The 18,761-nt window shown below is 39.3% G+C and overlaps 1 protein-coding gene across 2 annotated transcripts in view; it reads right to left on the bottom strand.

Annotated features, from left to right (window-relative positions):
* The window catches only part of LOC148862512 (Zn-dependent exopeptidases superfamily protein), a 77,575-nt gene that overhangs the window by 13,000 nt on the left and 45,814 nt on the right, over positions 1-18,761 (bottom strand). For both annotated transcript variants that reach the window (XM_088975978.1, XM_088975979.1), the window contains exon 13: positions 13,939-13,998. In XM_088975978.1, the coding sequence (XP_088832104.1) occupies positions 13,939-13,998 (60 nt within the window). The remainder of the gene's footprint in view (positions 1-13,938; positions 13,999-18,761) is intronic.

Genomic DNA, 18,761 nt, shown 5'->3' with positions numbered 1-18,761 from the left:
TACTACCACCTTGGAGTCTCCTTCAATTATTAAGTTTTGCACTCCAAGTTGATAAGCAATCTGTACCCCTTGTGCCGCAGCTAGGAGTTCAGCCCTCCCAGAATCTCCTATTCCCACTGGTCCCGAAAAAAAGGCAATGATGTTGCTGTTCTCATCTCTCAGTACACCACCAATCCCAGACGGTCCTGGGTTACCCTGACTACTTCCGTCAAAGTTTAGCTTAAAAAAAACCCTCCATCAGCGGAGTCCAAGTTACTTGAACTCTAGGCTTCCTAGAGGAAGTGAGGGAAACTGCAGACCGATTCCTCATTAAATCCTCAAAGGAATAATCTTCAAAGAGCTTTAAGGATTCCATCCACAAAATAGTCCTTGTAACAAAACACTCTTTGACCTTAAGAATGCTTCTTTCCTTCTCCTAAAAAATTCTGGAATTTCTCTCTTCCCAAATAGTCCAAAGGAGAGCTGCTCTTATACACTTCAACATGATTCTCCCTCTTCTTGCAGTCCACACAAAGGTAGAAGGGAAAAACATCAAATTTACCTCAGCTGGCAAGTTCCACCTACACTCAAACAAATCAAATACCCAATTCCAAATGGCTGCAGCAAAAGGACAAGAAATCAATAAGTGGTAACACTCCTCATTCTGCGCTTTGCACAAAATACACCAGTTAGGGGATAAACACCAGAAAGGGCTTTTCTTCTGCAGGTTATTCATCTTATTGATTTTACCATAGTAAACTTCCCAACAAAACACAACTATTTTTGAAGGAACAGGCCTAGACCAAACTTCCTTAACTGGGAAAGCCCAGGAGAGGAACTGGAGCAAAGGGAATTAAGGAAAGAAGCACAAGTGAACGACCCCTTCGGAGTCAAAGTCCAAATCCTCCTATCAGAAATGAATGGGTCCAGGCAAACAGAATTGAGTAGCAATAAGAACTTAGAAACTGATAAGGATTCCTCATCCCTCAACCCTCTACGAAAGCCAAGGTCCCAATTTGTCAACAAAGGGGTATACGGGGACAAAAGAAAGGAAGACACATGTTCTTTTTTATAAAGGGAAATAGAGAAGAGAGAATGGAACAAATCCTTAAGGGGCAAATTTCCCACCCAAGTGTCTTCCCAAAAAAGAACCCGAGTCCCAGAGCAAGCATCATACCTTACAAAGCGTAGGAACTGTAGGATGCCATGAATTGCCTTCCAAGGTGTTGCAAGAGTTGCCTGTCTGGATACCCTTGTATCCCAACCATTTCCGGAAAAGCCATGGATACTTGCCACCACCTCATGCCATAACCTCTCCCTCTCTAAAGGCCATCTCCACAACCACTTACCTAGAAGAGCTACATTCTTAAAAGTAATATTCCTTGATCCTAATCCTCCTTCCTCCTTACTTCAACTAACTATCTCCCATCTAATCAAATGATCCTTCTTCTCTTCCCCTGGCTCCCACAAGAAGTCCCTCATCATCTTCTCTATCCTCTTAGCTTCCCTAGTAGGAATCTTAAAGACATATATAAAGTAAACCGACAAATTAGCAAGCTTAGATTTAATCAAAGTTACTCTACCCCCCCACAGAGATATAATTGTTTTTCCAGCTTGCCAACTTCTTTCCAAACTTTTCCACAACAAGGATCCAAAAGCGGCTCTCCTTTGGGTTAGCTCCTAGGGGAAGACCTAGATAAGTTAAGGGCTAAGATGAGGTGGAGCACTCTGAGCAACCTGCAATAGCCTCTATTTCTTGAGCATCCATATTGATTCCCACCACACAACTTTTTTCAAAGTTGATTTTTAGATTTGAATCCTTTTAAAAAAATATTAATTAAGTTCTTAAGGTTCCCAACCTTCCTCAAGTCACTTCCTTCACAAAAGATTATAGTATCATCTGCAAACTGAAGGTGAGTCACAAGCACACTATTTCTTCCTATTCTCCAACCACTCACTACCTCCTCCCTATTTGCTTTTGAAATCAATCTACTTAACATATCAGCAACAAGAGTGAATAAAAAGGGGGAGAGTGGATCACCTTGTCTTAGGCCTCTACAAGTAGGAAAGAAGTCCTTAACTACTCCATTCACAAGGATAGAATAATGGCAAGAAGTGAGACAATCCTTAATCCACTTGGATCATCTTTCCCCAAACCCACACTTTCTTAACACCTCTAAGAGGAAGCTTCGATCCACCAAATCGTAGGCTTTTTCAAGATCCAATTTGCAAACAAAACCTTTTTAAACTAATCTCTTCATCTCCTCCACACATTCATTAGCTATCAAAATCTAATATACTATTTGTCTACCTTGTACAAAAGCACCTTGAGCTTGACTAATCAAAGAGGGGAGCACCAATTTGATCCTCAAGGATAAGACCTTAGCCAAAATTTTGTAAACACTCACCAAGCTAATTGGCTTGAAGTCCTTAGGATGCCTAGCGACAACCTTCTTGGGAGCCAGTTTCTATTGCAAATGATCCTTCTTCTCGGGTAGAGACAATTTCTATTGCAAATGGCACCCTTGTACCTATTTCAGGCAAGAGAGATATCAGAGTGTCTAATACCATCTCATTATCCTCTGTCTTACATGTCCCTAAACTTAGCACAAATCTGATTTCAATTAGTAGCATTACTAGGAATCAAAATTGCTCAGTAACCTTTTTTCCTGATCATTGTGTCTTTCAGGATCTGGGGACAAGGAGGGTGATTGGAACTGGTTGTGAGACGAATGGAATTTACTTGCTTGAGCATCCACCTGGAAGGAGTAAAGATGTTGGGAGGTCTTATGTGTCTCAATCTGTAAGTCAGATTATGCTTTGGCATAATCGATTGGGTCATTTATCTTTTGGGTCATTGAAGAGTCTTTTTTCTACTTTGTTTGAGTCTGTTCAAGTGTCTAGCCTAAGGTGTGGGAGTTGTGAACTTGCAAAGCATTGTAGATCAACCTATTCTTTGAGTAATAAAAGAAGCATTGTTCCCTTTGAAATTGTGCATACCGATGTTTGGGGACCTTATCACATTAATGCAATGGGTGGTTGCAAATATTTCCTTCTATTTGTTGATGACTATTCTCGTTTTTCTTGGGTTTACCTTATGCGGTCTCATATCTACCCGAATATGGAGTTATCCATTTGAGAACCTGTCATCGTACACCCCAGGAAAATGGAGTAGCTGAGAGAAAGAATAGACACATTCTTGAAGTTGCTAGGAGCATCATGCTAACTTCTAATGCTCCCATTTGGTTTTGGGAGGAAGCCATCCACACAGCTGTCTACCTTATCAACAGAGTTCCTTCACAGGTTTTAGACATGAAAGCATCTTTTAACCTTCTATATCATGATAAAGACCAGTTCACTATTCCCCTTAAGACCTTTGGGTGCACTTGCTTTGTTGTTATAATCCAGTCTCTGGGATATGTTTGTGTCTATGGATGTTACATTCTTTGAGGATGTCCCTTATTACTCTAAGACTTCACCCAGGGGGAGAGTGGTGAGCAGGGTGTTTTTGCTCAAGAAGTTCCATTGCCTATTCTTGTCAATGAAGGGGAGTGTAGTGAGGGGGGATGTTAAAAGCGTAAGGAGTTGAGAGTGTTTCACAGACGATGGTGGAAGCAGGTTGGTTCCAATAATGAACAGTCCGGGCCACCTCCAATTTCCACTACAACACCAGATTTAGGTATTTCACCCTCTGTTCCTACTACTTTTGTAGATGATATGCCTATTACCATCACTGAACCTCAACCTCCTACAAATGATCTTGACTTTCCTAATGCAATACGCAAAGGAAAGCATCGCTGCACCTCATCTACTGCCCATTGCATCTCTCAATTTCTTTCTTATGACCATATTTCACCATCATATAAGTCCTTTTTGGTATCCATTGCTTCTTCTGTACCCCAAAACTATACAGGATGCCTTAGTAGTACCTGAGTGGAAGGAAGCAATGAAGGTCGAGATGGATGTAATTGTCAAAAATGATACTTGGGAGATAGTCAATCAAACAAAAGGGAAGAAACCGGTTGGGTGCAGGTGGATATTTACAGTGAAGTACAATGCAGATGGGTCAATTGAAAGATACAAAGCTCAATTGGTTGCGAAGGGATACACTCAAGACTTATGGTATTGATTATGTAGAAACCTTTGCACTAGTCGCCAAAATGAATACAATCAGAGTGTTGTTGTCTCTTGCTGCAAACTTCTCTTGGTTATTGTTCTAGATGGATGTTAAAAACTCTTTCCTTAATGGTGATCTACAGGTAGAAGTGTATATGGAGTTGCCCTCAGGGTTCTATGATAAAGACAGTGGAAAAGTCTGCCGATTGAAGAAGGCCTTGTATGGTTTGAAACAATCTCCAAGGGCATGGTTTGATAGGTTTAGACATGCCTTGGAAAAATTTTGGTATGCACAGGCTCAATCTGATCATACTCTCTTTTTCAAGAAAGTAGGTTCAACTTTAACTCTCTTGGCCATATATGTGGATGATATTGTGGTCACAGGTAGTGATAGTGATGAAATAAATTCTCTCAAGAAGCTTCTTAGTAAGGAGTTTGAGGTAAAAGATCTAGGGGATTTGAGATATTTTCTGGGAATTGAAGTAGCTAGATCCAAGCATAGTATCTTCATATCCCAAAGGAAATATGCCCTTGATCTCTTAGAAGAAATTGGAAAATTGGGAAGTGTTACGAAATTATAGGCTGTAAATATGTAGTATTAGCCCAATTAGGAATAGCTTGATTATAAGAATTATTCTTTTTTTTTATTTCTTTCTATTTTAGTATCTACAAGGCTGTATGATTTTCTTCCTTTTTTGTATCTGCAAAGCTGTATGATTTTCTTCCTTTTTTGTATCTGCAAGGCTGTATGATTTTCTTCCTTTTTAGTATCTACAAGGTTGTATATATATGTACTACTTTCTCAATAGAAAGACATCAATTTCTTCTAATTCTTGTTCTATCATGGTATCAGAGTTGGAGACACCAATTCCAGTCTAAAACTAATTTCTGGTTTTCTTCCCTCTGCTGCCCAAGTGAGCAGCTTTGAATTCTTTACGTTGCCCAAGTGAGCAACAACTGCAATCTCTAGGTCACCCATTCCGAGTGACATCTGCATCTCGCGCTCCTACCAGTGGAAGTGGAATCCCAGATCGACCTACCCACCTTCACCCATCTCTTCTTCACTTCGATCGGGAGAGGGCTTTCAAGTCTGCAATAGGTCGGAGAGTAGCACAGCAGCCTCGGTTTACTCCTGTGGTGTTTGTTTGCCCATCAGGAAAGTCTTTCTTCTCTGTTCTTTTTATACAGTTGATATTTCGGTGCTGCCAGTTGTGGTTTCTTGCTGTTTGGGTGTTGCATCTGCTGCCGATTCTGTTTTATTGGCTTTGCTGGTTGTTAAAAGTTTATTTTCCTGTGTTTATGATGGCGGTTGAACAAAAGAACTTGGCTATGCCTAGTGTTATCCCCATTTTGTCTAAGATCACTGAACAAAAACTAAATGGAACTAATTATTTAGACTGGAGTAAGACTGTTCGTTTGTATTTACGGAGTATCTCTAAGGACAACCATCTGACTAAGAACCCTCCTACTGATGAGACCCGCACTGAATAGCTAAGGATTGACGCTCAATTGTTTTTGCAAATCCGCAATTATATTGAGAATGAGTACGTCGGTCATGTCTCTCACTGTGAGTTTGTAAAAGAACTAATGGAATATTTGGCTTTTCTGTTCTCTGATAAAGAAAATAATTCTCGTATTTTTTATGTTTGCAAGACATTTTATTGGGCTGAACAACAAGATCAGTCTCTTCAGACCTATTTCATGAATTTCAAGCGCACTTATGAAGAATTGAATGCCTTGTTACCTTTCAGTACTGATATCAAAGTTCAGTAGACTCAACGTGAACAGATGGCTATTTTGAGTTTTCTGGCTGGCCTTAATCCTCAACTTGATGGTGCTAAGTCATTGATTTTGTCTAATCCTGAGATTACCTCTTTAAAAGAGGTCTTTACTGGGGTCCTTCGTACAGATACTGGTTCCCATACCTCACCTATACAACAACCTAGTGCACTTGTCAGTCAGAATAGTGGATCAACTGGCCGGTCTCGTTCTCAGAATAGTAGCAGAGGTGGCAGTAATAGTGGTTGGAATGCTATCATATAGTTTAGGGCGGTACAGTGGCTAAAATCTCTGGAAATATTCACAGATTATACTGTGGATGACATGTTGAGGAAGTGGGGTGAAATTTCAAGTTGCACGCAGACCAAGTCAGTAATGAGTGTGGCTTGGACCCCCCACCTAGTGGATTCTTGAAATTAAACTTTGATGGATGCAATAGGGGAAACCCGGGACAATCAGGGATCGGGGGTGTTTTTAGAGATGAAAATGGGGTCATCTCTGCTATGTTCTCAATCCCAATTGGAGTGGGTAACTCCCATAGAGCTGAGATATGTGCAGTTATGGAAGGAGCCCGGAAAGCTAAGGAATTGAACATCAAGAAACTTATAATTGAAGGGGATTCAGAGGTGGTGATAGGGTGGCTGACCAAAGAACAAAATGATCTTTGGAAGTATAACAATGAGAAGAGGAAATTCAAATGGCTGGTGCGGGAGATGGAAGTTAAGACATGTTGAATTAAGAGATCAGCTAATTCCCTAGCTGACAATTTAGCAAAACAAGGGGTAGAAAGGGATTCCTTGTTTTGGCCTAAGTTGTAATGTTAGTGCCCTTGTATCTTTGTATTTTCTTCTTTCCTTTCTTGAAGTTCTTTGTGACTAGATAAGTGTGTTTGCCTTCTACTTGTAAATTTTCTACTGATGAATTAATGAAAATGTTATTGATAAAAAAAAAAAATAGTGGTTGGAATGCTGGAACTCAGGCCACAGGGGGAGTAGTTTGCTACTATTGTCATGAACCAGGACACACTAAAAGGACTTGCAAGAAATTGCTAAAGAAAAACCAGAAGTCTTCTGGGTCTCAGTCAGCTCATGTTGTAACTACGAGTGATGCTCCTCATCCATCGTCAAATCAGACCGTTACAATTTCTGCAGATGAGACTGTGAAATTTACCCAGTATCAAGAGGCATTAAAGAACTCCTCTCAGTCCATCACTGCCCTTGCTGAGTCAGGTAAAACCAATACATGTCTTCTTTCTTCTTCCTCTCAGTGGGTCATTGACTCTGGTGCAACAGATCATACGACAGGTAATCTTAGTCTCTTTTCCACTTTCCAATCAAACACTTTTCCTTCTTCAGTCGCCTTAGCAGATGGTTCTATTTCTTCTGTCCTTGGTTCTGGCACTATCAATCCCACACCAACACTTTCTTTGTCATCTGTATTGAGTTTACCAAAATTTTCTTTTAATTTGGTATCTGTTAGCAAACTCACTCGTACTCTTAACTGTTGTATCTCATTCTTTCCTGATCATTGTCTATTTCAGGATCTTATGACGAAGAGGATTATTGGTAAAGGACGAGAATCAGGAGGTCTGTACATTTTGGATACCCAGGAACCTCAGACCATTGCCTGTTCCAGTACTTTATCTCCTTTTGAAGCTCATTGTCGGTTGAAGCATCCATCTTTACCTTTGTTAAAGAAGTTATCTCCTCAGTTTCATGATGTATCTTCTTTAGATTGTGAGTCTTGTCAGTTTGCAAAACATCATCGTCTACGTCTGTTTCTCGAGTTAATAAAAGGGCTAGTCATGCTTTTGAGTTAGTACATTCAGATGTTAGGGGACCTTGTCCTATTATGCCTAAGACTGGATTTCAATATTTTGTTACCTTTGTGGATGATTTTTCTCGTATGACTTGGCTTTATTTAATGAAATCTCGTTCTGAGTTGCTTTTATATTTTAAAACCTTTTGTGCTGAAATAAAAACCCAGACTTACATGACTCAGAATGGAATTGTCCATCAATCATCTTGTGTTGATACTCCATCTCAAAATGGAGTGGCTGAGAGAAAAAATAGACATCTTCTTGAAACTGCCAGGGCTCTTTTATTTCAAACACATGTTCCTAAATAGTTTTGGGCTGATGCTGTTTCTATAGCGTGCTTTTTGTTTAATCGCATGCCTTCCACTGTTCTAAATGATCAGATCCCTTATAAGATTCTGTTTCCTAATAAATCTGTGTTTCCTGTTGAACCTTGTATCTTTGGATGTTCTTGTTTTGTTCGTGATGTTCATCCGCAAGTTTCCAAATTGGACCCCAAGTCATTAAAATGTGTCTTCCTGGGATACTCTCGTCTCCAAAAAGGGTACAAGTGTTTTTCTACTCTCTTGAACAGGGACCTTGTGTCAGCTGATGTTACATTCCATGAACATCTTCCTTTCTTTACTGCTCCATCTACACCTGTGTGTCCACAAGAGGATGATGATCTACCAGTGTATCACGTCACCGGTTCAGACGGTAGTGTTGTTCCAATACCCCCACCACCACCTTCTCAACCAAAACTACCTATTACTCAAGTCTATTCTCGACGACCTAATCCTCTTGTGACAAGTCCGACACCGGTCTCTTCTTCGTCATTAGATCCAATGCCCAGTGATATTGATCTACCTATTGCTTTTCGGAAAGGTAAACGTCAATGTACTTATCCAATTTCCTCTTATGTTACCTATGATCGTTTGTCCTCTACTTCTTGTTCTTTTGTTGCCTCTCTTGATTCTGTAGGGATTCCCAAAACTGTTCACCAGGCTTTATCCCATCCTGGGTGGCGTGATGCCATGCTCGAGGAAATGAATGCCTTCACTGAGAGTGGTACTTGGGATCTGGTCGATTTACCTGCTGGTAAGAAAGCGGCTGGATGCAAGTGGGTCTTTGCAGTCAATTTAATTTTGATGGATCAGTGGATCGCCTGGTGGCCAAAGGCTATGCACAGACATATGGAGTGGACTATTCTAATACTTTCTTCCCTGTGGCAAAATTGACTTCAGTTCGATTATTTATTTCTCTGGCAGCTACATATGATTGGCCACTTTACCAGCTTTATATGGAGCAACCACCTGGGTTTGTTGCTCAGGGGGAGTTTGGGAAAGTTTGTCGTCTTCGAAAATCGCTGTGTGGACTAAAACAGAGTCCTCGAGCTTGGTTTGGAAAATTCAGTCAGGCAGTAGAGAGGTTTGGGATGAGGAAGTGCAAATCTGACCACACTGCTTTCTATAAGCAACCCACATTTGGCATCATTCTACTTGTTGTATATGTAGACGATATTGTTATCAGTGGGAGTGACACGAAGGGAATCTCATCCTTGAAATCCTTCTTGTAGAGCTAGTTCAATACTAAAGATTTGGGGCACCTAAAATACTTCTTGGGGATTGAGGTGGCAAGGAGTAAAAGAGGCATTTTCCTGTCTCAGAGGAAGTATGTTTTGGACCTGTTAACAGAAACTGGGAAACTGGGAGTCAAACCATGCAGTACTCCAATGCTTCCTAACCAGCAACTCACAAAGGATGGAGATGCTTTTGATGATCTTGAACGATATAGAAGATTAGTTGAAAAGTTGAACTATCTCACAGTGACTCGTCCAGACATTGCTTACTCAGTTAGTATTGTAAGTCAATTTATGTCCTCTCCTACAGTGCATCATTGGGCAACCTTAGAACAAATCTTGTGTTACTTGAAAGGAGCTCCTGGATGGGTGATACTGTATCGGAATCATGGTCACAATAACATTGAGTGTTTTTCTGATGCGGACTGGGCAAGTTCCAAGATTGATCGAAAGTCCACTACTGGCTATTGTGTTTTCGTTGGTGGTAATCTGGTTTCGTGGAAGAATAAGAAGCAAAATGTGGTGTCGCGATCTAATGCAGAAACTGAGTATAGAGCAATGGCACAAGCTTCGTGTGAGGTTATGTGGGTTTCTCAACTCTTAATTGAGGTCGGTCTTAAAGTCTTAGTTCCAGTGAAGCTATGGTGCGATAATCAAGCTGCGATTCATATTGCTTCGAATCCAGTTTTTCATGAACGAACTAAACATATCGAGATAGACTGTCATTTCGTTCGTGAGAAAATTCAACAAAACTTGATCTCTACAGCATATGTGAAGACTGGAGAGCAGTTGGGAGATATCTTTACAAAAGCTCTTAATGGAGCTCGGATTTCTTATATTTGTAACAAGCTGGGCATGATTGACATCTATGCTCCATCTTGAGGGGGAGTGTTACGAAATTATAGGCTGTAAATATGCAGTATTTGCCCAATTAGGAATAGCTTGATTATAGGAATTATTCTTTCTTTGATTTTCTTCCTATTTTAGTATCTACAAGGCTGTATGATTTTCTTCATTTTTTGTATCTGCAAGGCTGTATGATTTTCTTCCTTTTTTGTATCTGCAAGGCTGTATGATTTTCTTCCTTTTTTGTATCTGCAAGGCTGTATGATTTTCTTCCTTTTTAGTATCTACAAGGTTGTATATATATGTACTACTTTCTCAATAGAAAGACATCAATTTCTTCTAATTCTTGTTCTATCACAGGAAGTAAGCCAGCAGATACACCAATTGAGCCAAATCATAAGATAAATGTAGAAGTGGGTGAATTACTTGAAGATAAACCCATGTACCAACAGCTGGTTGAAAAGCTTCTCTACCTTTGTCTAACACGCCCAAATATTTCTTATGCTGTTAGTGTTGTCAATCAGTATATGTAGTCTCCCAGAACATCCCAACTTCTTGCAGTTGAGAGGATACTTGCCTACTTAAAAAGGTATCCAGGCAGAGGTATACTCTTCAAGAATAATGGTCATATGAAGATAGAGGTGTACAGTGATGCAAACTGGGCTGGATATGTGGATGATAGGAGATCTACCTCAGGGTACTGTGCTCTTGTTGGGGGCAACCTTGTCTCTTGGAAGAGTAAGAAACAAACAGTTGTTGCTCGTTCAAGTGCTGAAGCAGAATACAGATCTATGGCTAATGGGGTGGCTGAAGTGTTGTGGTATCACTACTTGAGGAGTTGGAGGTTGAATATGAAAAGCCTTTAATGTTGTATTGTGATAATCGGGCTGCTATCAATATTGCTCATAATCTGATACATGATAGAACCAAGCATATTGAGGTGGATTGGCATTTTATCAGGGAAAGAGTTGCCTCCAAAGAAGTGTGCCTTCTTTATATTGCCTCCGATATGCAGCTGGCCCATCTCTTCACCAAAGCAGTTACAAGAGTCAAATTGGAGACAGATTTATGCAAGTTAGGAATGACTAATATCTATTCCCAACTTGATGGGGAGTGTGGAGAAATAGACTAGTTTTAGTGAAGTCCCTGCCATTATCAGTTGTTTTTTCCTTTTATTTAATTATTATTTTGGGCCTATTATTATTTCTGTTTATTAGTTTTCTGGGCCTTACTGGGCCTATTATTATTTCTATCATTATTGATTAAGGAGTGAGTTGGGCAGCAGGGGCATAGGTGTCTTTATGTTCATGGTTTTAATAAGAGTATATAAATAAAAGTTCTGCGCCCTTTCTTCTCATTCTTCTTCTCTTCTCTTCTTCTTCTGTTATTTCTTTGTTTTCCTACTGAAGTTTTATCAGGTTTCTGATCAACTGAGATCAGCATACGCCATCTGTAAGGACCTCCAGACTGACTTATTTAAAGCAAACATATACCAGAGCAACATTTCTTGTATACAAGTGAGCGGAACAATGAAAAAAAAAAGTAAAACAATGTCTAATATGGACAGTTTCAACATTGAATTGTATATCCTCAACGCACAAACTGCAATTAAATCCTTTCCCTTACAGTTTTATATCTTTCAATTTGCACCAGATTTACTATTTATCTCATATACGAATAGATAGCTCATCATTTTCTTGTTTTTCCTCTTTTATATATTCTCATTATTTAGGTTTTTATATATTATCTCATTTACAAATAGACAAACCTTATTACACAATTTAATTCTCTTATTCCTATTGATCTCAATTGTCTATAGCTGTATAGTTAATCTTTTTTAACAGCATAAGTATCTCTTAAATTAATATGCTCATATTAGCTGTAAAAAAATGTCTAAAAGAAAGCAGAAGCTGTCATTTTATGATATATTGTTTTTGGTCAAAGAACAGGAGTGTCTGTGGAAGTGTAGAGTCCACTCCTGCAGGCCTTCTCTAGCTTAATCTACAGCCTGCAGTCTGACCTACATAAATCCTCCCCTGCCACTCCTGCAGGCCTTTTGCTAGGGTTTTACACCTAATGGGGAACCCAACCAGTATAAAGACAAGCAGTCCCTTCTTTCCAAGTTAACAAAAGAATCAAAATTTTATCTCTGAAACTTCATTGTTGTTTGAATAGTCATACTCTCTTCCCAGTGTTTTTTCGGTTGGTTAAAGTAACAAAATCAATTGTGTTGTATATGGGAAGGATGTAAATGATAGGATCTAAGAACTTCAATTTGACAGAAAACGTGACTCTTAATAGAGCACAGTGGCAGGGGAGGATTTATGTAGCCAACAACCTCAAATAGTTGGGATTAATGTTGAAGTGATAAGAAATGATCTAAGAACCTAGAATTTTACAAAAAAAAAGCCACGACTCTTGATAGAACAAGCGTCCAAATAACTGGGATGGGATTAAGGCTGAGTTGAACATGTAAAGAGGTTTTGCACAAGTATATAATATTAGGATTGCAAAGAGCTGTCACTAAAAAAACTTCTAACACCCTCAGCTAAACCATCAACCACTAAATTGAGTTCCCTAGGAATCCAACATTAGTGCCTTGGGAAGGATATCAAATTATTTTTTATATCATTGGGAAGGATATCAGGTTAGGTCTGTATACAGCAAACAGCTCCTCGGTCTTAACTCAATTAGCCAGTTTGATGGCAATATTACCAACGATTACCCTTACCCATTTCTTTATCATTAAAAAATGATATTGCTCCTCTCTTGCCAAATACACCATAAGATGGTTACCTTTGCACACCTCCACAGAATCCATCCTCTCTTTGTTGATGGAGTAAAGGAGGCAACAAACAGTTGTTTCAGATCAGCTGGCAGCCTCCACCCACACCCAAACAACAAGAAAAAATTGTCCCAGGTAGCAGACAACCCTGGAGGAGATTACTAGATGCAAATAATTTTCACCATTAGCCTTGCACATTGGGAAAATACGAAGAGACGGATACCAGGAAGATCTTTTCCATTGCAAATTTTCCTAAGTGTTAATTTTGTTGTGATAGACCTCCCAACAGAAAGCTCGAACTCTAGGTGGTGCTGGTCCTCTCAACTGGGCAGCAAGGATTTGGTTAGATTTTAGATCGATTAATGATGATATTTTTTCTAGTAAGCTTGCCAGGTCCCAGCAACTAATTTCTAGTTGTGGAAAGTTAACAATTGACCCTTCTATACTTATAAATAAAAGGGTTTAAACCTAACTAAATGACACAACCACCTAACCGCACAATGATGCACTAATTAGGCTGTTACATCATTTAAAATGCAAGAAGGAAGCAGCAAAAAAATCAACAACAAAGTACATACTGCACGGCAAGTTTTGACAGGCTCTATTTCTATGATTTACTATTAAAAAGTAAATTTTCTAGTGTTAATCAATCAACCAAATTTTCATAGAAACAGAAAAAATGGAACAAATTTAACTAAACTGCCAACTGGACCTAGAGATTGTTTTATCATGATTCAAGAGTCCCCCTCCCCCTTTGTAACTGCCAACTGGATCTAGAGATTGTTTTGGGGGTTTGGCTGTATTGGGCAGATTAGTCATCCTCTGCTCAGTTTCTCATTGTACAAGGGCTTTATTGTATTTCGGCCTTTCGAAGAGTCCCCATTCCTCGGGCTTCAACATTTCCATTCCAACATGCAAAAGCATAAACGCTATCAATACTTCAGCAATGATTTTAACTCATTGATCATTTTAACTCACATAAAGACAGTAGTTTCGAACTCTCTACTCTGCTACTTTGGATTAGTACATCAAATAGAGGGTGGTTATCAGCTTACATACCAAAGTTATAACAGCATATATTCCAAATGCTCCCCAAAATCTTGCTTCATCATATAGCAACTGCAATGTTCACAGGTCATTGTCAAAAATTATTAGTCATTGTGAAGTGACAGATGATTTTATCCAGTTAATGGCCAGATAATGTTCAAATGTACCATAGTTCTTCAGTCAAAATTTTAGGTAGAAATATAGGTAAATAGGTGAGCCAAATAGCAAAAAAAATACTCAAATTTTGAACCATAATGCCAATTTTTGTTAATCTGAAAATGCTCAAAAATATTTCATGATCAATATATCAGTGGAGGAATATATTTCATGATCAATATATAAGAGACTCCATTGAAATCAATGGGAAGCAACCCCTTTAACGGACAAAGAATAAGCCCTAAGATGTGTCAGAACTCAGAACCAATCACAAACTCATCCCAAGTTTCTGCAGGATGTACATAACCAAATGAGAGGTACTTCCAGCTACTGAAATAACAATTAATTTTCAGTTTCCTATATTTCCTTTTCAATACTTTAATTTCCATTTAGGCTTTCCATATTCAGCTCTGCTCACATTGAACCATACTTCATGTTTGCTGGAGAACAGCAGCAGAAGAGGAAAAGGAAGAGAAGAGGTTTGAGAATGGGCGGCAATAGTGTTTCAGCTGGACCTAGAAGCTAATATATATATTTACAATAAGAGATTACATAAAGGGACTAGAATGCCCCTGATTAGTGATGGGACACCTAAACAAAATAAAGAAAAATAAAACAGGTTTAGGCCCAATAACTAAATGCCCATAATAGACTAAGGAACTTAAACATAAAAGTTAAACTAAGCTCACCAACACTTAACCACTTGAGCCAACACTCCCCCTCAAGCTAAGCATGGATGCCAGTCATGTTTAGCTTGCCAAGTAAGTCTAAGAGCTTCACTGAAGATAGTCCTTTTGTCAAAACATCTGCAACCTGCATCTCAGAAGAAGTATAAAGAATGCAAAGTTCACCCGAGACAATCCTCTCTCTAACAAAGTGTCAGTCAATCTCAATATGCTTAGTCCTATCATGTTGCATTGGGTTATTTGCAATGTTGATAGCAGCCTTGTTGTTAAAATACAGCTTGAGATGACACTCAACCTTTATCTCGAGCTCACCAAGGAGGGTCCTAAGCCACAACAGTTCAACAACACCATGAGCCATAGCCTGATATTCAGCTTTTGCACTTGATCTAGCAACCACATTCTGCTTTTTACTTCACCAAGTAACCAAATTCCCTCCAACAAATGTGCAATATCCAGAAGTAGACTTCCTATCTCCAACAGAACCTACATCAGTATACACCTCAATTTCAATTTTATTGTGCTTTTTGAACAAAATTCCTTTTCCTAGGCATGTCTTCAAATACTTGAGGATCCTTTCCATTGCTTTCATATGAGGAATCTTTGGAGAGTGCATAAATTGGTTGACAAAATGCACCGCATAAGCAATATCAGGTCGACTAAGAGATATATATATCTCAATTTTACTACCAGCTTTTGGTATCTTTCTTTATTAGGGTAGTCCTCTCCAACCGATTCCTGTAGACAATGATTATGCTCTATTAGAGTATTTGCCGGTCTACTCCCCACCATACCTGTCTCCTCTAGAAGATTAAGGACATACTTCCTTTGACATATATAAATGCCCTCTTGTGACCTTGCAACCTCAATTCCAAGGAAGTATCTCAGATGGCCTAAATCTTTGATCTCAAATTTAAATGTCAAGAACTCCTTCAATCTTTTTTATCTCTTCTGGATCATTTCTTGTAATCACCATATCATCCACATAGACAACAATTGTTGTAACTCAGCTCTCCTGTTTCTTTATTAACAAGGTATGATCTACACCACTCTGTGAGTATCCCACTTTCTTCATGGCCCCACAGAGCCTTTCAAACCAAGCTCGAGGGGATTACTTAAGACCACATAATGCTTTCCTTAGTCTACATACTTTCCCATCAAAATCATAACCAAGTGGAGGATTTATGAATACCTCCTCATTAGATCACCATTCAGGAAAGCGTTCTTCATGTCCAACTGATGTAGCTCCTATGAGAAATTTGCAACTAATGACAATAGAACCCAGATTGTGTTAAGCTTTGCAACTGGAGCAAAATTTTCCTTGTAGTCAATTCCTTCCTTCTGAGTAAACCCCTTCGCTACTAGCCTGGCCTTATATCTTTCAATGGACCCATCCTCATGCTTCACAATGAACACCCACTTACACCCCACAGTGCTCTTCCCTTCTAGTAGATCCAATAATTCCCAAGTCCAGGCCTTCATTAAGGCTTTCATTTCTTCATTCATAGCCTCTCTCCATCTTGGGTCAGACATGTCAACTCAGATCAAAATAGAGGAGAAAAAGTTGAGAGTGAAAAGGGTGTGTTCTGTCTTGAACATCACGCCCAGAAATGTTTAACTTATATATGAGATAATACAATGTTATGGAAAGGACAGTTATGTCCTTGTCTTACAAGAAATAATAAAACAAAAGATAGTGTACATAAGTTACAACATAAAAGGGTGGTCCCAAGGGCCAAAAAAAGAAAGAAGATGTAAGAGACATAGATCAGTCTCTACAAGACATGGCCTCTGAGTACCTAGCAAGGACATGAATAGAAGAAAGAGCAAACACAAAGGAATAATAACGAGGAGATAAACATGAATAAGAAACGTATTCAGCAATGGGGTGTCAGGTAGTACAAGAACGAGTAGGCTTACGAAGAGCAATGGGAAGATCCAAATCAAAAGTATGAATGATAGGATTACCTAGAACCATTGAGATAGATTGATCCGAGTCCGATTGGTTGTTGCCATAAGTTGGAGGATCTTTTTTCCTTCTTCTGTAATCTTTTTGCTGCCTATTAGTGTTATCAATCACATCCTCAACATCAGAAGTGGTAACAGGTTTAGTAGGAGTCCCACTGGATTCACCTGGGTAGTCAAGAGCAATAACAGGTTCAATAAGAGTCTCACTAGATTCACCTGGACTGCTAAAACTAGGAGGATCAGGAGGAGAAGATGGAAGGCCCGAGGCTGAAAGAGGCACAAAAAAGGAGGGAGAAGAATAATCCTCTTCCATCCCACTAGTTCCCCCCTGAAGAGGATTCCCGGAAGACTGAAAATAGGACTAAGACTCGAAAAACACCACATCCTTAGTGACGTTTTTTCTTGGTAACTAGATCATAGCACTTATAACCTTTTTGTATGGGAGAGTACCCTAGAAAGGCCACTTTAGTAGCCCTAGGATCCAACTTAGTCTTCTTAGGATCCTTGACATGAATAAAACACACAGCCAAAGACTCTAGGAGGAAGAGGAAAATCTGGAAGGTTAGGACAAAGGACAAAGAAAGGAGTTCTCATACCCAACACCCTAGATGACATCCGATTTATCAGATACGATGCTGTAAGGACTACTTGAGACCAATAATGCTTGGGAACCTTGTGCTGACATAGTAAGGCTCAAGTTGTCTCCAATAAATGTTTGTTTTTGCGCTCAACAACCCCATTCTGTTGAGGGGTACTAGCACAAGATGACTGATGTAGCATGCATCCATCCTCCATGAACATAATCAAGGAGCTTTCAAAATATTCAACGGCATTATCTGAACGGAATTGCTTAATTTTCTTGCCAAAATGAATTTCAATCATTTTACAAAATGCCATGGTTATCCATGGCACTTCATCACGCCCTTTTAACAAGTAGATCCATGTGCATCGTGAATAGTGATCAATAAAACTGATAAAGTAACAAAAGCCATCTATAGAAATAAGAGGTGAAGGGCCCCAAACATCAGAATGAACCAAATCAAAAGAAGCTTGAATTTCATTACTAGAAATTGGATAAAGAGTTCTACATTGTTTTGACAACTGACACACTTCACAAACCAAACTCTAACCCGAAACACACTTGAACAACTCAAGAAACAATCCTAGCATTGAAGAAAAAGGTAAATGACCTAGTCTAGCATGTCGCAAATGTAACCTAGCTACTGATTCCTCATTATCCCGACCACTGACAACAGATGATTGTAAGGCTGAACTAATGTCTGCTTCAAAATAATAGAGACCTCCAGACTCATGACCTCTCCCAATCGTTCCCTCGTTAATCTGTCATGAAAGACACAATGAGTAGGAAAGAATGTTATGCTACAATTTAAATTCTTGGCAAGCTTAGAAACATATAAGAGGTTGGAAGCAAGATTGGCAACATGTAGAACAGATTTAAGAAATAGATCCTTGCTAAAGTCAACCTCCCCTTTCCCATAGATGGTGGAGAGGGAACCATCAACAACTCTCATCTTATCTTGGCCAGACATCAAATGATAAGAAGAAAATAAAGAAGACATGTGTGTCATGTGGTCAGTAGCACCGGAATCAATAATCCAAGAATTAGACCCTATATGACTAGTTACACTGTAAGAAAGACAATACTTGATCTAGCAAGAGAGGTGAAAGCAAGGGAATTGTTCCTTAGAGGAGCCATGGCCAGCTAAGGATTTCTACCTCATTAGCAGTGAAATCAAAGGACTCGGGTGTGCGGGAGTTAGTAGTCTGTCCCATAAGAGGAGGTGCAACTATAGATGTGTTCTTTGGGCTTTCACCATTGTTGCTTATGACGTTCCCACTTGTTGTTTGACTCCTTTGAGGCTTATTGTCTCTCCTTATTGCAAATGGTTTCAGATGAGGATAAAGAATCCAGCAAGTCTCTTTCAAAGTCACCTCCACAATGAGAGCACTTAAGATGCCTCTTGTCTGAATGCTTACCCCCTTTTGGGTTGAAGAAATCAAGGCTGA

The sequence above is a fragment of the Nelumbo lutea genome, chromosome 3 (genome assembly GCF_056320005.1).
Source record: "Nelumbo lutea isolate HS-2025 chromosome 3, American lotus-T2T, whole genome shotgun sequence".
Lineage (NCBI taxonomy): Eukaryota > Viridiplantae > Streptophyta > Magnoliopsida > Proteales > Nelumbonaceae > Nelumbo > Nelumbo lutea.
This window is presented reverse-complemented; position numbering and strand designations above follow the sequence as displayed.